This window comes from Pseudophryne corroboree, chromosome 2 (genome assembly GCF_028390025.1).
Source record: "Pseudophryne corroboree isolate aPseCor3 chromosome 2, aPseCor3.hap2, whole genome shotgun sequence".
Lineage (NCBI taxonomy): Eukaryota > Metazoa > Chordata > Amphibia > Anura > Myobatrachidae > Pseudophryne > Pseudophryne corroboree.
The window spans coordinates 66,979,802-66,994,747 of record NC_086445.1 but is presented as its reverse complement, the minus strand read 5'-3'; the positions used below and the strand labels follow the sequence as shown (position 1 = coordinate 66,994,747).

General features: G+C 45.3%; 1 protein-coding gene across 1 annotated transcript in view; it reads right to left on the bottom strand.

The window, feature by feature from the left end:
* RAB38 (RAB38, member RAS oncogene family) overlaps positions 1 to 14,946 on the bottom strand; it is a 126,997-nt gene that overhangs the window by 36,811 nt on the left and 75,240 nt on the right. The window contains exon 2 of the mRNA XM_063951402.1: positions 11,929 to 12,209. Within this exon, the coding sequence (XP_063807472.1) occupies positions 11,929 to 12,209 (281 nt within the window). The remainder of the gene's footprint in view (positions 1 to 11,928; positions 12,210 to 14,946) is intronic.

Here is a 14,946-nt window from a genome sequence, read left to right as displayed (position 1 = left end):
TGACTCATGTTAGTATAAGGTTTAATACGTAAGTCGTGAGGAGACTTACAGGAGCGTGGTAGGGAATTGTGAAGTGTTGTGACCCATATAGTTTCTTTTTTGATACGCTCCGGCTGAGGTTTCGCAGCCTGAAAATCGATTCCAGTGGTCGTATGGCAGATAAGTAACAAGTACCTATACGCTGTGCGATTGGACCGCGTGTTTGTGGGTGCGATATATAGCGCAACGTGATATCATTTTTACGAGCTTTTGCATAAAATCACGGTATCATCAGCGCTGTATAGAGCATACGCAAGCGTGATTTGTGTATAATAAAGTGCATAGGGAGTTTTCGCTGGTCTCTCTCAGGAGAATCTCCAACAGCCGATACTTTACTGGAAAGGGTAAGTTATTCCTAAAAACTTCCAGTAAATATAGGTCACATAGGGCCCTAAGTTGGGTACATTGCCTTCGCTATCGACAGTGTATGGTAATACTGGCCAACGTGGGCGGTGAGTGGGTGAAGAGCGCTCGGAGAACTTTCACCGTTACCTTATATTGAGTATTATGGTGTTTGTGGGAAAAGGCCCACAATTATGGGAGCCAGTTGCTCAAGTAAGGGACGTTTAACCAGGGTTCAGGTTGTAGAGCCGCGGCCCATGGGGTCAGCGGAGTTTAAAGGAAAAAGTATTGAAGACTTTTTGTCTGAATGGGAACGTGTGACTGACAAAGATAGGGAACCATTCCCTAAGGTGAGCAGCTTTGAACCACAGGTATTACAGAACTTAAGGTTAAAGATATGTCTGATTAAATCCAGAAAACAAAGGATTAGACATAATGATTGTTTAAAATTATGGCAACAAGAGGGGGATATGTAAAGGAAATTAGCTTGTGCAGCAGGTTCCAAACCTAGCGGGAAAACAATGGCGACTGCACCACCACTACTGTATATTGCGGGGGAGAAGATGGCTACAGTCAATGGTATATCCGTAAAATATAGTAGTATGTAGAAACAATGTATTAACCCTAATTATTTTTATTTTTTTTACAAGATGTATCCTGTTTTCTTTTTTGAAGTCTTTTCAAGGTTATAGGTCACAAGAGGATGATGGACTTGCTGGCAGATCAGTTCCTGTATTTATTTACAGAGAGAGAGAGACATAAGATGCATTGGAGGGAATGGTAATTGTATCGCTGGCCTGTAACTGTAATTTTATGTAACTGTATGTTTTAACTGCTTACTGTATGAGTTGTAACTATAGGTATACTGTACTTTGTAATAATATATATTGAATCTATATATTTTTTTTTAATAACAAATATATCCAGCCAAATCGCAGCTCTCCTCCAAGCAGTCACCTCGCTGCAGGAAACTCAGGTGGGGCCTGTCCAACCAGGTAGAGCAGTAACAATATTCCCCAATGAAAGAACTGGTGAGGTCACAGCTACCGGTAAGTGTGAGACAGTTTATTGCACAGAGACAACAACACCTCACAGTAAACAGATTAGGAACGGAATGGTAGGATTACACCCTGTCTTGGAAATAGTAAACCCCAATGGGGGAACCGATAGTCAGGGAATAATCCTCACCAGGAATAATGCAATGTATTGCCCGTGGCCCAGAGATGAGCTGCGATCAATCATTTCAGAATTCTCCGACCCTCGGAAGCATTTAGCCAGATGTCAGAAATTCATCAGAGATCTGGGAAATGCGTATGAACCGACAAACAAACACTGGCGGATATTTTTAAAAGCGTGCCTACCCCCTAATATTGACACCCAAAAATGTATCACTGATTGTAGGTTAGAGTCGGATAGTCTTATGACTGACGAAAACAATCAGGAGAACTTAGAACGAATTAATAGACAACTAGAGTTGTGTTTCCCCATTCACGTTAAGTGGAGAAGAATTTTCTCCATAAAACAGAGGGAAAATGAAATGACATCTGAATATTTCCATCGGGCCCTGCAAATAATGGATAGATACATTGGGGTATCAGATACAGGGAACGATACGAATTACATGGAGTTGGCTGTCTCTGTGCTAATGGACGGACTCGATAAGACAGTAAGGGACAGAGTACAAACATCTTTGCCTAATTGGAGAGGGGTCACAGTAGCTTGCCTTAGAGAGTGCGCAATTGTACACCACAAGAATATTGTTAGGCGTAGAAAACAACAGGAGGAGAGGCTGAGGATTGAAAGTATACAGGCTCTTACACCAAAGTCTCATCAGCCTAAACCCCAGACCCCTGCTGTTTGGAAAAGACCGAGAATATGTTACAGTTGTAAAAAGGAAGGGCATTTTGCCAGAGATTGTAGGTATAGTAGAACACATAGCCAATATAGACCCCTAGACAGAGAAAACAAGCCACGTTATTAAACACATAGACGGGATCAAGGGACATATAGTAAGGAATCACGATACTGTATAGAAAAACACAGATTTGGTTAATGGGAAGGTCAGAATAAATGCAACTTTACCCTTTTGACAGAACTTACTGGGGTTAGGAGGAGGCCTCTAAACTTCTGCTTCTCTCTCTAGCAGAAGTGACCTCTAAGTAACTTAACAGGAGTTTTGTTAGAGATGGTAAACATATGGAGTGCTCCCACCCAGGAAGCACAAAATATGTTAGATACCCACGAAGACTAATGTTGCATTTCACTGTTTTAGATGCATGTCCATCACAGGTAGAGGAAATTATCTCAAAGATACCGGGTTCCCTATGAACTTAGAATGGACAAGATACTGGATTGATGGCTGGGATAGTCCCAGTAGAGATATAACACACATAGAATTTTTTTTAGGGGAACAGACCGATTAGGGAATCATTCCCCGTAGTGCCCAATCCAGATGTCACACTTTGTAAAACCTTCTTTGCCTCTACAAACTTATCTGTTACTAAACTCTGTGATTTGTCTCCAAAGTTTCCTCTTCATCTCTTACGTTCACCGACAGGATTACAGTTCAAACGTCACATGCCTACTCGGTCTTTTCAGAGTCCTGCCCAAACCCAGTATATCTCACCAGCATAGGGACACCAGTATCAGTGTGCCTGGTCATGCACAAAGGGTGGAGAATGGTAATACTGGTAAAGGGAGACTGTGCATAGATACCGATATACATGATGGTGTGACAGCCTGATAGTGAACGCAAATCCGACAAATTTTCTTTTTTTTATTATTTCCTCTCTCTTTTCACTTTCCACAGATGGTTTACTTCACACAACTGATAATACACAACAGTTAAACACATTGAAATGCAAGATTTATGTTCCCTACAGAAAGGTCGCTGACCCGGAGGGAACTCGTGACAAAGAGCAGAGTGTAGAGAACATCGTATCACTGGAGTGTCTGTTCCGGGAAAGCTGAGAGGCAGGACTGTTGAGACGGCACCTGAGCGCAGAGAACAAGACCAGAGGCGGTTGTCGCACCAGTTTTTTATTTTTTTTATTTTCTCCATCTCCCACTACCCTCCTTCTCTCCTTCTCTTTCTCCCCCTTCTTGTTTCCCTTCTCTTCCCTTAACAAGATGGACTTACCCCAAGAGACTGCGTTCCGGGTTTTCCTGTTAATCCTGTTGTTGACCAGGACAGTCTGTTTCGGTGAGGGTCCCAGAGAGGTCGAGAAAGGATCTGGAATTGTTTCTGATGGCGAGGATGGATTTGTAGAATCTCAAAAGCAACACATCACTCGAGCAAAGGCGAGTATCAGAAAGCGATCTGGTAGTCAGGGAGCTCGGAGGCACTGTAAAGGGTTATTGGCTGAGGAAAATTGCATTTGTAGGAATTGTGAGAACATAGTCGAGGATGGGTGCATCCAGAGATGTCAGTCCAGCCTTAATATCAACATGGACCGTCATCCATTGAGTGATTACCACTCACTAGTGGGTAAGGTCTTAAACCAGACAGAATGCTGGGTGTGCTCACAAGTACCTCAAGGTCAGAGCAAGTCAGGATTAGTACTGTACCCTTTAGCAATAGATGAGGTACTCGAATTACGGGGTGGGAGACCGGTGGACAAGAAATTCAATATTTCTAGGCCCCCTAGCTTGAAGCTCCACCAGTATCATGTAGATAGATCCTTATTATGTTTCAATATTTCCAATTACCGAAAACCGGGAAATTGGGAAGTGACATGGAATAACCAGACAATGACCTTTTCGCACAGAGCTGATAGGATACCCATAGACTCTGAACTTGTATGCCAAATAGCCAACAGTGGGAGGTATTTTCGGTATAGGTATACTCGTGAAAGCAAGACCATGTGGGTTGGAAAAGTATCGCCAGAGTATTGTGCTCATATCATCCAGCCCGATACTTGTACTGAGCAGATGGGATAACTAACTAGGGATTGGGTTTCTTCACTTGGAAAGTTTGTAATATGGTGATGTTATATTTTGTCCCCTATGTTCTCCCCGATGATGCCTATTTCATATGTGGGAGGAAGGCGTACAAGTGGCTTGCCCCGAGCTCAGAGGGATTGTGTTATATTGGAAGAGTGTTGCCAGAGGTCATGACCATAACCCATGATAAGATGAAAGATGTTCACCGCAGTGCTCAGGCTCCTTACACTCATACTCACTATGAACACATCGTCAAGAGACACCTCATAGAGAGGACAGAGCACGTAGCCTCTGATTTGATCCACGAATCCACCGGGATTCAATTCCTTCTCGCATTAGACATCACCCGTACTGCCAGAAGAATTATAAAGTATAGGTATATCCATGCGCTAGCGAACTTGATGGATAATATCACTGAGATGTATGACGACACCTTCAGGTATACGGGAAGGGAGTTACAAGCTTACAAGAAGGAACTGATTCAGCACAGGATGGTCCTAAATTATATCACAGCCGTGACGGGTGGGTACTGTGTTACTCTGGCAACTCAATATGGTGTGAAGTGCTGTACATATATCACAAACAGCACTGACGACCCCACGGAGATCATCGATCAAAAGATGGACGATATCTTGCAGTTGAAGTGGGAGTTCCGGAGGAGACACAACCTTACCCTGACGGCTGTGGGTAATGAGCTGACCGGCTGGGTCTCATGGTTGAACCCACAAAATTGGTTCTCAGGATTAGGAGAGTGGGCTCAAAATGTTATTATGAGTGTAGGGAAGTTTCTCCTTTGTATCCTGGGAGTCGTCATAATTATTGGCTTGATATTTAGGTGTGTTCGAATTCTGACGCGGCGCAAGCACGGCACAAATTTGATGAGTCTAAGGAGCGAGGGCATTGTTATAGCAGCAGATTTAATTTACGACCCATCCATAGAGACAGTGTTATGATAAGGATTGCAAATGAATTCCATGGCCTGTTTCTTTCACCCGTTTTTCCTTTGTCTCCCCCTCTGTCCAGATACACCCATCCGGAAAAGACATCAGCCCTACCCAAGAATGTTTATGAAAATGTTATGTGAATGTATTTTAGATATGTGTCTTATCTTCATCTCTACAACCTTCAGTTAATGACACACATAGTCGACAGGTGATATCCACATATACTAGCACTCACATATGTTCCCCCTCCATGTATCATCGACTAAATGTGCACCCCATTTGTTGGAACAAGAAGCCGAAAAGAGCTCGGTAGTGTTTGTTGGCCCACTTACAGACCCTTAATATGGGATGAGAAGAATTTAATGTATACTTCGCACTACCTCGAAGCTTATTTAGAACATATACGGCACGATGATACATGCCCCTCAGACATGGATTCATACATACATGCTTTTTACTATCCCACTAGGTCATACATTTCCTACCTACCACTCTACCCCGACCATCCAAAACTTCTGTAGATATTGTGTAGATATTTTTCTGTTTAGTGATTAGATAGTGGCAGTTATTGGTGACTGCCAAAGGGTGGACTGTCAAAGTCGAAAAATATTGCAGTACACACATCACGTACAAACAACACACAGATGGCCTCCGCGCGTGTACTTTTTCTGCTGTGCGTGCACATATTCGCAATTTGCGTATGGTCGCTCCCGCGGTCGTGCGCATCAGTGCGTGGTATGGGTATTTACGGTAGAGTTTGTGAATGCATGGAGAGCTATCAAAACACATTACATATTTTATCCAAATAGTGCACAATGTACACATAGTCCCCCTGCACCACACCAGAAATTAACATCAGTTTAAATGGTAACAGAACAAAGGGATTCACCTTTACAGGATAAAAGGGGACAGAACTAGGTTACAAGGTGGTGTTTGGTATCCAGCTGTAGGGTATTTTAAGGGAAACATTCTGGTGTTGGTTTGAGGAAGATCGCATGTTCCTGTGGATAGTTATGTGCAGGAGCAGAATATAGATATAAACTGTATTTACTGTACATTATGTATGCGGTGGGAATCCAGAGGAGACCACCCACAAGAGCAGTGAAAACAGACATCGCCCACCTATTCAAACAGACCTATGACCTCTCCTGTACTGTAAATGACCATCCCTGTGTCCAATGGACAAAGAGATTACAGTATCCATTGTGTTGTGTTTTGGATGAAGTGAATAAAGAGAGCCTGCAGCAGGCTTGGTCAGACAGAAGGCTCACCTCGTTATCTATCAGATGGCGGAGGACCGGACCGGGTAGCGCAAGCGAATCCACTCACGTATGTTACATTGACTGTAGCCATTTACTCTGTTATATTGTAGTGTATTATTTGTATTGTAAACCCCCTTTCGGCAATAATCCACTGTGGTGTCGGAACCCAGCGGTAAAATCACAATTGGTGTCGTGTCCTCATTGCCCTGCTAAGGTTTAAAGTGTTTTATCATTGCATTGCATTACTGCTAAGGTTTAAAGTGTAATAGCATCACACTGCATTGCTGCATAAGGTTTAAAGTGTAATAGCATCACACTGCATTGCTGCATAAGGTTTAAAGTGTAATATCATTGCAGTGCATTACTGTGAAGGTTTAAAGTGTATCTCTGGGTGTGTGCGCGCTGTGTGTACTTTGTACCCCCAGCGCGGCGTTTGTACGCTAAGTCCGTACAGTGATACGGGACTCCGTACGCAAACAGTGTATAAAAAGTACGTTGCGTGTGTATTAAGTAAAGCGGCCGAAACGGCTAAAGGTTTAAAGTGTATTTAAGGTGTGTTTAAGGTATAGCTTTCATTCCTGTAAGATAATCGACATTATCAGTACAGAGGAGCCCAATTACCAGGTGCAACATGTCCACCGGGCACTGCATGACCAATGAGTTGACCATGATCCTGGATTAGTATAAGTGTGCCTAGGGGGTAAATCAGACCTGATCGCTGGGCTGCTAACTTTGGTGTCCTGCAATCAGATAGTCATCGCCCAAGGGTGAGTGTAAATTTGCCGTGCAAGTGTGCGATCGCATGTGTACGCCGAGCAGCAAAAATCCAGTGTGTGCAGTCTGTGCGCAGCCCAGAACTCACTCCGTCAGTGCGATGAGAACAGGCTGATCGGGGCCAGAGCTGACGTCAGACACCCTCCCTGAAAACGATTATATCCCTGTTGGGGGCACTGACTGTCTCTTTGTCACAGGGTACCAAAATGTCTAGTTACAGCTCTGGTCTAATCACAAACTTAATGGGAACAGTTTTATATCCAAATGGTGTGATGTATCTAAGAAAGACCATCGAATGGCTTGCATCGATGGTCTTTATCAATGGTGCCAAAAGTGCATTACATCGATGACAGGAAACTATAGACAATTGATTGTTTGGTTCATCAATGGGTATTCCTACTATGGGTCACGGAATTGACATAGGGCAGCCAGGGAAGGGGCAGGCGTAAGTAGAGCAAGCCCTGACCCCATCATGCCACAACCTTCCCCCACCTGAAACAAATTGCTCCATTGTGGAGAACCATCAGGCCTCCACTATCGATGGCTAAACCATCAGCCATCTGTGGAAATAATCGTGGTTGCTTAACATCAATAGTCAAAAGTCATTTGAGTGTAACTGTAAATGAGGCACAGTGTGTAAGTGTGTACTGTACTTCCTATATCACTTCAGCATCACTGAAGGTTTCTCTCTCCAATTCTATAGAGATGGAAGGGTAAATGTAATAGCCTGCGATTTTATGGCGAGCCTTCCTGATGTTTTAAAAGGGCCAGCAATTAATAGCCAAAACCAGGTTGGTTTTACATTTTGAATACTTGCCCCTTTAAAATATCAGCGAAACTCGACGGAAAGTCACCGAAGCCAGCATTGCCTAGGCTGCTGCATTAACCTCCTAGGGGTATATTCAATTAGGGTCGGATCCATTCCGACATGCATTTGTCAGAATGGATCCGACAACCCCTATTCAATCCCATCTCAATTCGACTTTAAAAAAGATGGAGGAGAGCAGCGTTACAGAAGGATGTCTCACAGCCGCCAGACCTCACGGCAGTGTCCACCCGGCTCCAGCAAGCGTGACCTCACTTGCTGGAGCCGGGTGGACACTGCCAAGTCGATGCTGCCGTGAGCGGTGCGGCTGTGACACATCCTCCTGCAGCGCTGTGCTGTAGCGCTGCTCTCCCCTGTATGCCCGCGGCTCTCCCCTGCCTGCCCGCGGCTCTCCCCTCTCTCCTCCTCTAAGGTCCCTCATCTCAGTCCGACATTTATTTATGTCGGACTGAGATGGTCGGAAACGGGGCCAAATCCTGCCGAATTTGGCCCCATTTCCCTTAAAAGTACGTGAATCGGCAGCTATACCGCCGATTCACATACTATTCGACAAGTCGAATTCCCCGACTTGGCGAATAAAAATAGCAGAGACTGAATATGTCGAATCACGATTCGACCTTAAAAAGTCGAAAAACTGTCGTCTTTTCGACAGACGGCAGCTTTCCACCCTAATTGAATATACCCCCTAGTCTCTTTTAGTTTAAGGTAATCTATAAGAGTGCACCTATTTTTGTGCAGGTTCCAGTCTATAGATAGACAGTTAAAAGATAGACAGCCATTAGGTAGACACCATATGGTCGACAGTCAAAAGTCAGACAAGGTCATAAGTCAGACACAAAAAAAAATGTTTTTTTTTTCTGTGTTTTTTACAACTGTTGCCTCATTTACTCTATCCATGGGGGTGATTCAGAGTTGAGCGTAGCTGTGCTAAGTTTAGCCCAGCTACGATCAGGCACACTGACATGCGGGGGGGGGACGCCCAGCACAGGGCTAGCCCGCCTCGCATGTCAGTCTCTGCCCCGTTGCAGAAGTACAAAAGCATCGCACAGCGGCGACGCTTTTGTACTTCAGGAGAGCTCCCAGCCAGCGCAGCTCCTGGCCGGGAGCTAATCGTCGCTGCCCGGGTCGCAGCGGCTGCGTGTGGCATCACGCAGTTGCCGCGGGTCCGGCCACGCCTGCGTTGGCCGGACCCCTCCCCCTCCCGCCTCTGTCAATCAGGCAGAGGCGATCACTCGCTAAAGACAGCCGTTGGCGCATTCGCGTTCAGGCATGATTGCTGCTGTGCGTACCCTGTCTATCTTTTGACTGTCGACCATATGGTGTCTACCGAATGACTGTCTATCTTTTACCTGTCTATGTGCTGTACCACACCCTTTTTGCGCTGACATGAACAGTCACTGCTAAACTCGCCGTTCACGCGCTAGCATGTATTCTTCTCTGAATGCCTATCATTGTACACTTCTCACTGCTCCAGATAACACCCCACCCGTGTAACTCTACCATAATGGATGATGTTATGCAAGCAGACATGGCGGATCCTAATTCAGCATAGGACACAAGTCAGCTGCAATGCATGGAAGTATGCATCTACCCAACCTCGCTGCTCCTATACGTACGCTTGGCCAAATAGCCGCCATCACTATAAGCAGGTACTTGAACCAGTCAGGTACATGGTGTAAGAGAGCTGTCTGAATTGAAACCCATCTCCGTGGGGGAGATTATTAAATCTTGGAAATAGAAAAGAAACAGATGTACTAGCCCATGGAAAGTGATAAAGTGGAGAGAGATAAAGTACCAAACAATCAGCTCCTTCTGTAACTATCATTTCTCAAACACAAGCTGTAACATTGGGCCTAATTCAGACCTGATTGTACATGTGCTAAATTTAGCACATCTTCAATCAGGCACACTGACATCCGGGGGGACACCCAGCACAGGGATAGTCCGTCCCGCATGTCAGGGCTGACCCCCCCCCCCCCCCCCCTCTCCGCACAAGTACAAAAGCATTGCACAGCGGCGATGCTTTTGTACTGTAGGAGTCGCTCCCTGGCAGCGCAGCTACTGCGCACTGGCAAGAAGCTACCCGTTGCTGTGCTGGTCGTAGCAGCTGCGTGTGACGTCGCGTAGCCGCCACAGCCCACCCCCTGCACGGACCGCGCCCTCTAAATGGTGGCCAAACGCTGCCGGCCCGCCCCCTCCCGCCCAGCCACCGCCTCTGCCTGTCAATCAGGCAGAGGCGATCGCAGGGCTGAGACAGCCGTCAGCGCACTGCGGCGCTTGCACAGTTCAGACCTGATCGTCTGCTGTGCTAAAATGCACAGCACCGATCAAGTCTGAATTAGGCCCATAGAAACATAGTTGATGAGATTGAAAAATTACAAAATGTCCATCGAGCTCAATCTGTATTATAAAATTTTATATCATTTAAATGCTGTAACCTTGGATATTTCTATCAGTTAGGAATTTATCTAGTCCATTTTTAAACTTATTCATTGAATCCACCATTACTACCTCCTCTGGTAGAGAATTCCAAATCCTTACTGCTCTTACTGTGAAGAACCCTTTCTTCCGTTGTGTATGAAAGCTTTTCTCTTCTAACCTCAGGGGGTGTCCTCGTGTCGTGTGTACATGTCAGGTGCTGATTGGCTGGTACTTTATCTCTCCCCACTTTATCACTCTCCCAGGTTTAATACCTCTCCCCCAAAGTATCAACCAATCAGCTTGTGTCAATTTTAAAACACAGCCTGTAACATGACAGGAGCTTACTGCTTAGTACTTTATCTCTTTCCACTTTAACTCTCTCCAAACTCTGATAAATATCCCCCTGTGTATGTATCTCAGCATAGTCCTCAGTCGCCTCTACATGCCCTCACTGACCATAGCCAATGCGTATAGACCCCATTGCGCCCACATTATGCTCATTTAACCATAAGTAGAGATGCACAAGGAGATTTTTCAGACAAATCAGACCGGTGAAATCAGTGACCCTTGAGTTTGCAAGATTCTCATCAGTGGCGCACGCAGCGGGGGGCTCCGAGCACCCAGAAACCCCCCCTCCACAAAAAAAAATTATTATTTTTTTTTTTTTTTTTTGCTGCATTTTGCGAGCCAAGTATTATTAATAGCTGTCTAGCGTCCTCTGCAGCCTGCTGTCTTCCAGGTGGCACTTGTAGGTGATTAATAAAAGTTTACTTTATTTTAATAATAGTACATATATATCCATGTGCATACATATATACACATGTATATACATACATATAAACACACACACACATATGATATATATATACATGTGTATATATACGTGTACTGTATGTATATATATATATATATATATATATATGTATGCATGTTTAATATGCTATGTGTATACTATACACAAAAGGTCCCTTGCTCCGGTGCCCTCCCTGCAGATAGGCATCTGTAAATATTTTCCTTGTGTGGGCGGCACTCAGAGACTTTCAACAAGCAAAATGAGTGAAAAAAAGACCCCACTGGGCCAATTTAATGGTTATTTTTTCACTCATTTTGCTTGTTGAAAGTCTCTGAGTGCCGCCCACACAAGGAAAATATATATATATATATACATACATACATACATACATACATACATATACACACACACACTAGTTTTACGGACCCAGCATATACTGGGTCACCTCAGTCCCCACCCCCGTGCTTGGCTCCACCCAGTTCTGGAAACCCCCCCATGCAAATCCTGCATTTGCCACTGCTCATAACACAGTGCATAATGGTTATTCTTTTTAATTGTTTAAAACAGCATTTAATGCAAACCCACCTTTGCTGAAGTTTCAAACCAGCCGACAAAGCCATGCTCCTTGCAGAACTGGTCCATTTTGGTGCAGTTGTTTTTAAAACCATCTTTTCCCTGGTCACATTTGTTGGCCAGAAGCACCGCTGCTACGGGCAGGCCACTAGAGAGAGTCAATTTTGAGTCTAAATCCTCTTTCCATTTCGTTACAGCTTCAAACGTTGCCGGCCTGGTCACATCAAAGACGATGAATGCTCCTACAGCTTCCCGGTAGTACACCCTCGTCATGTTCCCGAATCGCTCTTGACCTAACAGAGTAGAGTTGGAGGAGTTAAAACAAAATACTGTACTTCATTTTCCTTATTGCAAGTAATCAGAGAATACAGAATTACCAGACTGGATGTATTGTAAAGCGAAACGGAATATGATGGAGCTATATAAGGAGCTGTATGATAGCCATTTATACTGAGATGTTCCAGTGCCAGTCTATAGGGCCCCATACACTAGAACGATAATGCCTGATTTCATCCAATTTCGGGCATTCGGTGTTTCCGATCCAATGCGCCTTCCCGTGAGCGTAGGATCGGATCCCCTAGATCGTTAGTGCTGCACTCGTGATATGTCGGTTCCAGCAAGCATGACTGGGATCGCATAAGATATATCACATGCAAAATGTACCAAATCGTATGGAATTGTATGGAACCACTCCCGGGAAGCTCCCGGGAGAGTTCAAAGGAAATCGCCTCCGACTTCAGCCTCAGGACATATCGTTGTAGTGTATGGGGCCCTTAACCGGTGCCTAATGCTCAGACTTACCAATTTCACAGAGAAAAGTTCTTTAAACATTATTTTACTTAACTTGGTGGATCTAAAGTCCCAAATTTATAACAGTTATTTTAAAACACCAGCATACCTCCTGACCTCCTTGATTCCTGTGGTACTGTCCTGCTTTTTGGGCATTGTCCCGCTATCCCATCCATCCATGGGCCGCAGTGTCCTGCGGGTGGTAGGGAGGTTCGAGGCAGCGCCGTAACTACGTGTGTGCCAGGTGTGCCCCTGTCTTGCATGGGGGGGCGCCAATGTCGTTTCTTGCACACAGCGCTAAAATGCCTAGTTAGGGCACTCTTTCGAGGACACATCCATTTAGAGCACAGCAGCTGCTGGAGTGCTGGACTCACCCCCAGTGTGACAAGAAATGGGCACCCCTAAATTGGCACGCATCAGGGGGGGGGGTGAGTTCATGGCCATGAGGTCATGCCCTCATTCCCAAGCGCGTGCTGAGAAGTCCTGATATGGGATTTCAGAATGCTGGGAGGTATGCACTTGGTAAGGGAAACCAAACTTTTACATATGCAAATTCATTTGCCATCCACTTTTGGATAAAACCCCCCACCCAGTTTAATATTAGCCCCATCCCTTTCAAAATCAGGACCGTCCCTCCACATTAGGTACAGTTAGTAGGCATGGCTTAAATGCTTAGATGCACTACATGTTGGATTAGCACAGTCTATTTCAAATTTAGGGATCTATTTACCAAGCCTTGGAGAGAGATAAGGTGGATGGAGATAAAGTACCAAGTACCAGCCAATCAGTTCCTAACTGCCATGTTATAGGCTGGGTATGAAAAATGACAGCTAGGAGCTGACTGGCTGGTACTTTGGGCGGGATGTATTAACATACATCGCCGCACCTCGCCGGTTACCGCAGCGATGTTGATCGCGTATGTACTAACATATGCGATCAACATCGCGATGCGGTGACGGAGGCCCCCCGCGATACCTGTTAGGTGGTCTGCGGGGGGTCTCCGTCACCTCCATGGGGTCCCCACTAGAGATGTGCACTTGAAATTTTTCGGGTTTTGTGTTTTGGTTTTGGGTTCGGTTCCGCGGCCGTGTTTTGGGTTCGACCGCGTTTTGGCAAAACCTCACCGAATTTTTTTTGTCGGATTCGGGTGTGTTTTGGATTCGGGTGTTTTTTTCAAAAAACACTAAAAAACAGCTTAAATCATAGAATTTGGGGGTCATTTTGATCCCAAAGTATTATTAACCTCAAAAACCATAATTTCCACTCATTTTCAGTCTATTCTGAACACCTCACACCTCACAATATTATTTTTAGTCCTAAAATTTGCACCGAGGTCGCTGGATGACTAAGCTAAGCGACCCTAGTGGCCGACACAAACACCTGGCCCATCTAGGAGTGGCACTGCAGTGTCACGCAGGATGGCCCTTCCAAAAAGCACTCCCCAAACAGCACATGACGCAAAGAAAAAAAGAGGCGCAATGAGGTAGCTGTGTGAGTAAGCTAAGCGACCCTAGTGGCCGACACAAACACCTGGCCCATCTAGGAGTGGCACTGCAGTGTCACGCAGGATGGCCCTTCCAAAAAACACTCCCCAAACAGCACATGACGCAAAGAAAAAAAGAGGCGCAATGAGGTAGCTGTGTGAGTAAGATAAGCGACCCTAGTGGCCGACACAAACACCTGGCCCATCTAGGAGTGGCACTGCAGTGTCACGTAGAGATGAGCGGGTTCGGTTCCTCGGAATCCGAACCCGCCCGAACTTCAGCTTTTTTTACACGGATCCGAGCGACTCGGATCTTCCCGCCTTGCTCGGTTAACCCGAGCGCGCCCGAACGTCATCATGACGCTGTCGGATTCTCGCGAGGCTCGGATTCTATCGCGAGACTCGGATTCTATATAAGGAGCCGCGCGTCGCCGCCATTTTACACGTGCATTGAGATTCATAGGGAGAGGACGTGGCTGGCGTCCTCTCCGTTTTTAGAGAAGAAATAGATAGGAGAGTGAGAGTGAGACAGTGACACTTCATTTACTGGAGCTTAGGAGGAGTACTCAGACAGAGAGTGCAGAATTTTGCTGATAGTATTAGTTAGTTATACTAGTGACAGAGTGAGACAGTGACACTTCATTTACTGGAGCTTAGGAGGAGTACTCAGACAGAGAGTGCAGAATTTTGCTGATAGTATTAGTTAGTTATACTAGTGACTGACCAGTGACCACCAGTGCAGTTTTATATTATTTAAT